Source organism: Manduca sexta, chromosome 21 (genome assembly GCF_014839805.1).
Source record: "Manduca sexta isolate Smith_Timp_Sample1 chromosome 21, JHU_Msex_v1.0, whole genome shotgun sequence".
Lineage (NCBI taxonomy): Eukaryota > Metazoa > Arthropoda > Insecta > Lepidoptera > Sphingidae > Manduca > Manduca sexta.
This window is the reverse complement of record NC_051135.1, coordinates 8119532-8129169: the sequence shown is the minus strand read 5'-3', so window position 1 is coordinate 8129169 and position 9638 is coordinate 8119532. Positions and strand designations below refer to the sequence as shown.

Sequence of the window (9638 nt, the reverse complement as noted above, 5' to 3'; positions counted from 1 at the left end):
AATAACGAGCACCAGGCAGTCGCCCATCTGCCACAACGTGCCGAGAATTCTTTCAACACCAATACCTATTTCGATCTCTTTTAAAAGTAGGATTCTGCTGAAATCGATCACACCATTTCCTATAGCGACTAATGGTGTTCACCCAGGCATAGAGTTGTTATTAAAAATAGACCCAAAGCCTATCAACTTGCTTGGTGACAGAAAACGCCTACAGTATTTTTGTAATTTTGATTATTATTCTGAATTAACATCAACGATAACATAAAACTGAATTATATTTGGTATAAAATATGGCGCCATAAGTAAAACAAGCTTTAACATCAAATATTTTATTAAATATAAAAACATGGAGTGAATTGGAATGTAATCGAGAAACTTCATAAATATGTCAAAACTAATATAACTAACTTTAACTACGTACAAAATGCGTATAAAAGCACCTTTACATTGTACAAAATTATCTTTTAGAAAGAAAAAAATATTTGATACCATTATTAAACACTTGTAAACATCGAGGAATCTTTATCTAAATACGTAACACACAAACTTTCAATGTGGATCCACAAATTACGCCAAAATTAAAAGTTGTATAAATTATGCTCTAATTCCATACAAGCACAGAAATATTTTTTATACTAAATCTATTCAAATATCGGTGGGAATCGGGTTCAAATATAGCTATTTTATGCAGGTTGCAGACCGAAACTAAAATAAACCAGATTAGCTCCCATAGCTAAGAAATGACACACAGAACATAGTTTTATTTCCATACTTTTCGGTCAAAAACTTGCATTAAAACCCTTATAAAATGGCACGTTTTTTGTAAAATGGAATTAACTCGAAAGAAATAGGAAAGTGAGAATGAAGAAATTTACGAGGCGTAATTGGTGGACTGTGAATTTATACCACTGCCAAATTTCAGACTAGATCAATGAACTCTAGAATATTTTACTGTTAATTTAATTTAACTGGGAACAGTTGTTAAGTAATAATTCATTACTTTATAATCATTTGCAGCACTATATCAAGAAATTTAATTAACAGCACAGAGAATAAGACAGGTAGTCAGACACAGAGTAGTTCAACAAAGTCCAAACTTCAAATCGCCGATACACATTCAGTTTACTTGAGATATTTTTTCTTTGTAAGAAGTAAATAATATTTATTTTAATACTTATTTTATTTTCGTAATGAAAAAATATTGTTGCTAAGAACACAATAATGTTCAGGCGATTTGAGTTTTGAACTAGTTCATCTACTTATGTGGATGACTACATCTTGGACCGTTGAGAAGCTTAAATTTTCCGTCAGATCTCATCCAATAAGGCGTTAATAGAGTTATTATTGATACCCACATTCTGTTACACCCTGTATATACATATTCTTATTTATCCCATTCATCATCATTTTCAACAATCGATCCCAATCGCTTTATCCGATCTCAAAGATGGAACAATCAGAACAAAGTTTTTTTGACATGCTTACAAACGAATAATTGTGATTGGTTCATTCTTGGATTCGGATTGAAGATTGAGGTTGGGATCGTTTATTGAAAACGGCTGTTAGACGTTAACTACGCTTTCCACGGGGGTTTGTTCGGGTTGAGACTGCGTTTGGCCTTGTCCTTCCGGTCGTGTCGGTCGGGCCGGTCGCTCGTGGGCTCCTCGTTGTATTCCCGGTGCGGGTCCGCGGGTAACGTGTCGCCGCTGCCGTCGAAGTTCGGCGGTTTTGTTAATAACTGGAATAAATAAAATTTATATATACACGAGATTAAACTTAAAATATGTTCTTGTGTAATATTAGCTTAACAAATTATTTATGGGTAATGGTGAGTGTGCCCATCTATGTAATAGCAATAGGAGTTTTGAATAAATAATGAAGAGAACAAATCCAGGCAGGGGTTCACCGAATGCACACCCTTGCACGGGGCCACATTTGTCGCGGGCCGCGGTCCTTGGATCACATTTAATTGTGTGTAACTCATAGTTGCTAATTCACATTGAGGCCTATCAGGGCTCGCGAACATGTCCCTTCCTTCTTCCCTCCTCCCATACTAAGAGGTTTCCTTATTCTTCCCCCACATTTCCTTGCCAGCTATCCCCTTCCAACTTTCTTCCTGGACACTGCAGTTGCTAAGCCTTTCTTGTATCCTACTTAAGATTCTAGTATCCCAATCGCTTTTTAAAAAAAAAAACCAAGCAGGGGTCAGACACCGTACTCTTACTAATCTGACAGTGCCGACAGTTCTTCTTTACCCTCAAAATTGTTTTATATTGAAAAGTCTCAATTCGAATACTCACCATTTTAACATAATGCTGTAATTCTGTATCTGTGAGTCCGTCTACGTTGAGCGGTGAGACCGGCGCGAGGCCGTGGGGGAGGCTTTGGGTGAGCCCGGTGGGGGGGCCGGGCGGCGCGGAGGGGGAGGGGGCGGCGAGGTGGCGGCGCGGCGCGACGGACTCCGGCACGAACGACGGTAGCGGAGTAGTTACGGCTGGAACATACATACAAGTATTATTTTGTCTAAAATTTCATTCGACTAAAACACAAAGATAACTAATGTATAATGATCATATTAGTACTTGTTAGCCGACACAATTATGGATGGTGGACACAATTATGCCAGCCTGTTTGAAACAGAATATACAAAAATTGTAGTCTGACTGGATAAGGCGAAAAACAAAGGTCACTATAGCAGGTTTTAGACCTCATGTACGGTAGTCACTATCCGGGCAGATACAAGTGTTCTCAGGTCCAGAGAGGCAAAGGTATTATTGTAGTAGTTACCGGTGTCGGGGTGGTGCTGGCCGCTGGTGAGTATGCGCAGCGCCTGGGTCCACTGCGCCTGCATGACGCCGTGCAGCTGCGAGGCCATCTCGCCGCGCCGGCGCCGGTACGACTCCAGCTTGCTCTGCCACAACACAAACATAGTACATCTATGAGGATTTGTGCAAAATAAAAATGTACTTTTGAATTGAATTGCTTCTAATTAAAATAAAATCATTACGCTTATTTATTTCTTTATTACACTACATTGTATACCAGACAAAAACCATGGAACAAGAAAAAAAAAATGTTTTTTGTCTCTGTCTTATTGCACAAGGCAATTGCTTATAGACTACCATGAGATGGATATAAGAGAAAATGGAATACTATGGGGCATATAAGGTGTACGAACGAAATAATTAATTAAATAAAGAAAAAAAAATATATACAAATATCGTACATATAAATACATACAATTGCATATACTTATATGAGACAAATAAACTTTTTACACATTTAGGGGTTCTTTTATAGTAACAATATTTAATAATTCTTCTTTCATATGAACTTTACCTCTAGCAAGCCGATCTTCTCGCTGGCCTGCGCTAATTGAAGCCGGTACAGCTTGATCTCTTCTCTCTGCTTCTCTTCTAAAACATTCACTTCTAACCTGTGCCTGGAGACATTTAAAAAATATTTCATAACCATTACATTTATTTATAGGAATTATGGTCTACTCAGATCATTGTAATTGTGGAATTTTACTGTCTTCATGGCGTAGTTGTATTGCCGTACGATTGTAATGATGGGGTCTCCCATTAAATCCCTGGATCAATTTTAACTTTTAGGCAATGGCAAAATATGTTAAATTAAACCTTTATTTTTTTTTATTTTTATCGCATGTACCAGCAGAAAGGGGGTGAGCATGACCCTTATCTGTTTAAAACGTTTTTCGCCCGCGCCCGGTACTTGAAGCGACAAAAACCCAAGCTACTCCCTTTTCGCTTAATATGCGGCGCCTAGAAGTTGTATCATCGATGAGCAATATAAAAGTTATTTTCTACTTACTGTTCTTCTATCCTCACAATCTGTTTATTAAAGCTGTCGACAATGCCATTCTCTTTGCTCCGGGCTTCACTCTCCATGTCCTTTTCTGCCAGGTCGAGTTGCTGCTGGAACTCCTGCAGCTTGGATAAGACAGCGTCTTCCAGCTGCTTCTGGTAATGGGACTTTAGCTCGTTCTTTTGCAGTTCCATATGTTTCCGTAAGTTCTTTACTTCGTTGTCGAGAAAATCCTGTAACAGTGGATAATGGAGTTTATACAAATTTTATCTTTTATATTAAATTTGAAAAAGCGTTGTAAGATATTGGTACTATACATTAAAAATCGCACCTTTAGAATTACAATGACGCAAGTGCAAAAAGCTGTTAAATTGATGATATAATCCAAAACATTCTAAAAGGGGATGAACTATCGAATGCAACATGGACTGTTATGTAATAATCGAACCGCACCGAACTTGCATCATTGTAATTCTAAAGGTGCGATATGCAGATATTACAAAAAATAATTTGTAAGTCTCAGTTTTTTCAACTCAATATATGGTTTTGAGTGTTATGCATAGTCAACTCACGCATTTCTTCACCAGGTCACTGCACTGGTTCTGCTTGTCAGCGAGCTGTCGCTCAAGTATGTTGCATCTCGCTCGCTCCTCATTCACCTTCTCTTTCAGCACGTCTCGCTCTTGCAGTATTATTGTCGTCTCGTCCGTTAGTGATTGTACTTTGTCGTACAAATCTTTTGACTTTTGTTTCGTTGATTCGTGAGATGATTTTTCCTGTCAAAATAATTTAATTATTAATGAACTAGAAGAAGTATCGGTGGCAGCCTTAACAAATGCAAGTAATATTTATAGGTGTGTTTTAATTTCAAAAAATTCAAATACCAATTACTTTGCCATTATTGGGGCTACAAAATACTTATAATCTTTTGTTTTTAAAATTAATAATTGACGGATAAATATTTAGTCAAGGACATTATATTTACCCAGTCATACGCTAAGAACTCACTACTTTTTAGCCGCACCCGCCGCGGTCAAGAGCTATTTTATTTCCAAACTCAAGTCAAACAGAGATTGGTGCGATTTGCAAGACGGGCGGTTGTATAAATGTATATATGATGTGTATCTGCATGTATACAGTTATTCTTTTATTATACTTATGCATAGGAGGTGTTAATATAAACATCCAAACTTACTTTTTCCAGAGCATCTTCCAAATTCTTGACACAGTCTGTTGACTGTTTGTTCAGCCGCATCACAGTTTCATAGTTCTCCTTCAGCACTTCAATCTCCTTGTCCTTGTTGGAGATTACTTCGTTCTTGGCCGCTAAAGACTTCTCCATGTTCTCTTGCAAATCTTTTTTCTCAGATACTAGTAACTTACATTTCTCTTGGTAATCGTGAGCGAGATCCAATGCTTTGTATAGCTCTGATTCGAAATGTCGAGTTTTCTATAAAGTAAATGTTTGTGATAAGATATTTAATAAAAAAAAATTTGGTAGGTAAGAATTTAGCGGGAGAGCTTGTTTGTATAAAAAGCAATAGTTTATAGTTCTGTTGATGTTAAAATCTATGTTTAAAAGGAAGGCTGAATTTTAAATGACAAAAAGACAAGGGAAGTCTCCACTCCATATAAAAAATTGTTCCTATGTATATGTTTCACAATAGAACCTAAAATTGTATACCTTCTGTGCATCATCGGCAACCATCCTGAAGTTGTCCACTTCCCGCATCATCTTCTCCAATGCGTTTCGATGCCTCTCTTCAGCCTTATCCAAGCTGCCTGTGAGCTTAAGCCAAGCCTCACGCAGCTTCGCTATAGCAGCATCTTTAGCTTTATCCACTTTCACAGCCACAGCTAATTTCTCTTGCTGTTCTAGAATCTTCCTTTGTAGCTGCTGTATCATGGCTTCGCAGTGCTGAGGAGTAAAAAGGTTATGTGTTCATAATTTGTTTACAGAAGCTAATGTTTGACCACCACCATCCATCTATAATACAAGAGATAATAAAGAGAGCTTAACTCTTGAAGGACATTAAATTGGAGATACATAGTTATAATTAAGCAATGGTTAGTACCATTAGTATCACATAATTAATAATATTCATAATTTTTTTTTTATATGATTTGTAAACTAAAGCTAATTTTCCTGTTACCTCTCTTTTTAATCTCTCCTCCTCCAGTTTGACTCCTTCTCTATCTCCCTTCTCTCTGTTATCTCCCCACAAGTCACTCAAACTCAACAGATCTGTATCAATAGAGTCCATAAACTTATTCTGGAGTAGTTTCATGCTCTCTCTATTCTCTGCAAATGGTCTCATTTGGGGTAATTTAAACTCCGTTTTTGGTGACATTGTGTAGCTATCTACTGAATTCTGGGTGTTACGACTGTAATTCTGTGCTTTGTATTGTTCCAGAACTTTTGTAGCCCTATCATAAACTTTGTTTGAAGTAGGTCGGAATGTGTCTAGGCAACTCTGGGGCTTTTTTGGAGTTGATGTGGGTTGCACATCCTTTTCGAAATTCAATCTACGGACACTAGGGGACTTTGGGTCTATGTCTTTATTGTCATGAACTTTAGATTCAGAAGGTTTTGTTTGAGATTCGTTTACAGTTGTATTTTGTGTTTGTAATGGTTTATCTTGTTGGGTTGGGTTATTGTTTTTGACTAAATAAATATACTTATCTAAAACATTGCCAGATATTGTTCTTCCACTTGGTAGCTTAATATCATCATTTTTAGATGACAATTTACTTGTTATATAGTCACCGGTAGCTTTGATCACATTTTCAGGGCTTAAATTTGAATCTTGATGTTTGTACCTTGATTCTGGACTCTCATAGGCCTCCACTTTAGTCAGAAACTCATCTATTTCGTGAAGAAGTAGTTTATCATTTTTTTTATTTGGAGTTGAAACAATGCTACTTATATCCCCATCCATGCTTTGTAAATCCACACTTTTGATAGGTTTAGAATATACATTAATGTCTTCATGTAACTTTAGCCGTGGAACTGTTGTCCCAAGAGTACTGGTGGAATCCAGGCTGGTAAGTGACAAATCTCGTTGTTTCTCACGTTTAATAAACTTTCTGCGCCTTCTGCGCGGAAATGTGAAGCATTTCCGGTCTATGCTATGAGTGTCAATGCTATCCGTGCTGTTCCAAGTCTTATTTCTTGACCGAGTGTCCAAAGTTGACACTTCGCTTGAAACTTCTAAGCTTTCTAACCTCGTTTCCAAAGTTTGTACTTGGTTTACTAACTTATCTAAAACTTGTGCTGTACATGAAAGTGGTCTATGTACAACTGTTCTAGAAGAATCTAGAATGGAATCCTCTGATCCTGAGCTATGTACCAGGAAGAAGTTTGGTGGAATCAACAATAGAACATCCGTGTCGTCGGTCTCACTCATCACAGACACCGCTCCGTTTTCCACTGTATCACTCGAGCCATTATATGATCAATATAAAAAAATCTACAAAAAAACTGTTTAAACGTTAAACTTTCAATTATATTTTGTAATATTTACGAATTACAAGCGGCAGTTTGTTTGTACACAGATTATAAAAATTACAAATGTCAAATGCACGCGTCACAGACTAAAAAATATTATAGTCTCTCAAATAAAATAACCAAGAAAATTTTTATCGAACGCAGTAAACCATGGTTGCACAGACTTATTAAGACTAGGGGCCACTCGGGCAAATCATAAACTGATGGCGGGCCGGCCGGCTGAAGTATAGGTAATTGAAGACAATAAAGAATTGATAATAATTTATTAAAATTGAAAAAGAACTTATTAATTTGAAGCGTGGCACTGCATAGTGCTTACAATCTTTTTTTATATTTGGCTCAAATTTACTTCTAGCAACACGTAAAACTGCTTCCAAACTTTCATTTGCAAGGCGGTTTCGATTTTTTGTTTTATTATTATTTAGTATAGAAAAAGTTTGTTCACATATATAAGTAGAACCAAATAAGCTGGCTGGCTGGAATAGAATTCAATATTTTTCGAATGTACGAGAGTATTATTTTTTGGGCCGCGGTCTGTGCATCCATGCAGTAAACCAATATTATTATTAAATATAAGAATTTAAAAAAATACTAAAATAATGCAAAAAAAAAACATTGTCTATTTCTTCAATTTGCACCTATCCTGCTCCAACATTTTTTTACATTTAATGCATGTAACAATAAACCATATTTTAGTTGTGTTGATGACTGCTATCCTGCTCGATTTTAATATCTGCTAATTCTGTGCAAATAGGAAAAAAGAGCTTTTCTTCCCTGGGAAGCAAATCCTGGTCAACTATAAAATATAGTTCCCTACTAAGAGTTCAATCAACGAAGCAAAAACAAACATTATGCATACTACAATACATTGTTACATGTTTATATTGAAAGAGGCCAACTATTAGTACATTTCAATGTGTGTAGAGACTATGAGCTATGGTTTAAATAAGGACGATAAAAACACTTCACATAAGTACTTAAATTTACAATTATTTTATTATATACTATGGAATAAATAAAAATCATGGTTTGATAACATACAAAAAAATATAAGACCTAAAATATATTTACATTTTACTTATCAAAATTTATGAAGCCCTCACAGTATGTATAGGTGCTTGTTTGATGAATGTATCCAGTTTATTTTTAAATAAGTCACTAATAATAGGTTCACCACTAGCACATAACGGATTCCTAATAGCATATTTGACATAAACTTCTGCATAAATCTTTTTAAGTAGATCTCGGACTCCTTGTGCCTGGTTGTCTGTGTTCATTACAAATTTCAAGCCAGATGGAGTCTCAAGACAGTGCAGGGTGTACTTGGAAGTCTTGTAATGCAAGAAGCCGTCTTTTGGGTCCAATGGAGATATTTTTGCTACAAATGATTTTATTGAGAACAGCATGCCATACATCAATTTACCTTCCTGAAACAATTTATTAATAATTATTGTCAACATATCAGTTTACAGCAGAAATTCTTTTGCAATGTAAATTGAAAGTTCCATATAGCATTGGACCTTTTTACTTTTGATCATGTTTGAAACTATCTTGCCATTAAATTGGTGTAGCTATAGATTATCAATTATTGTGGTCAGTTGACTGGTGCACCAAAAAGGTTGTCTAATTGAATGAAAGGTCTGCACTATGTAAGGCTGTTGTAAACACAAGGTTTTCTGAAGGGGGGACAAGATGTCTCTTGGGTAGGCGCCGCCCAGCCCCTCCCCCTATTGCGACCTTAGATTTATTCATAAAATGTAAAATATTAAATACTTAACATTGCCATTGTCTTATTGTTATTTACAATTACAAATGTATGTTTGCTATCATCTGCGCAACAACAGGTCTAGCAATCACTCGTTTATTCTTTCTTTGACCTGTACTAAACTTCTATAGGGTTTAACGTATAAATTTGTAGACGGACATAGGAACATTTATACACTGTCTTTTCCAATTCACAAAAGAAAGTAGACGCTTATAATGATGCAAATAGTACTGAGATGTTTCTTGAATTTGTGTAAACAATAATTTGTAAATCAAAATAAGTTTTACTTACTTCTTCCCTGGACATTCCGGATTGTTTTGTTCTGTTCCATTCTCCGTAATACAATAGTGTACCATACCGGTCAAAAATATACATATTGTGAATTGTCATTACGACTTTTTAAGTTACTTGTAATGCTAATTATTAATTAGAATTTCTTACACTAAAATTCGCAAAGTATCGTAATTTGCGATTTGTATCAATTGACATTGACGTTTCGACGGATGTCAAAAAGGGACTTGATTTTTTGTCAGGTTT

General features: G+C 36.0%; 2 protein-coding genes across 2 annotated transcripts; both read right to left on the bottom strand.

The window, feature by feature from the left end:
* Positions 1-313: 313 nt before the first annotated feature.
* Positions 314-7735, bottom strand: LOC115454066 (centromere-associated protein E). The gene is made up of 9 exons (XM_037440917.1): positions 5982-7735; positions 5513-5746; positions 5024-5278; positions 4401-4604; positions 3835-4061; positions 3340-3442; positions 2788-2911; positions 2301-2494; positions 314-1738 (listed from the first exon to the last, which is right to left on the bottom strand). The coding sequence occupies exons 1-9, from the start codon at positions 7233-7235 to the stop codon at positions 1574-1576; spliced, it is 2760 nt and encodes a 919-aa protein (XP_037296814.1). The 5' UTR covers positions 7236-7735; the 3' UTR covers positions 314-1573.
* A 457-nt stretch (positions 7736-8192) lies between these two features.
* On the bottom strand, positions 8193-9625 carry LOC115454992 (trafficking protein particle complex subunit 1). The gene is made up of 2 exons (XM_030183694.2): positions 9393-9625; positions 8193-8763 (listed from the first exon to the last, which is right to left on the bottom strand). The coding sequence occupies exons 1-2, from the start codon at positions 9489-9491 to the stop codon at positions 8425-8427; spliced, it is 438 nt and encodes a 145-aa protein (XP_030039554.1). The 5' UTR covers positions 9492-9625; the 3' UTR covers positions 8193-8424.
* Between the last annotated feature and the right edge of the window lie 13 nt (positions 9626-9638).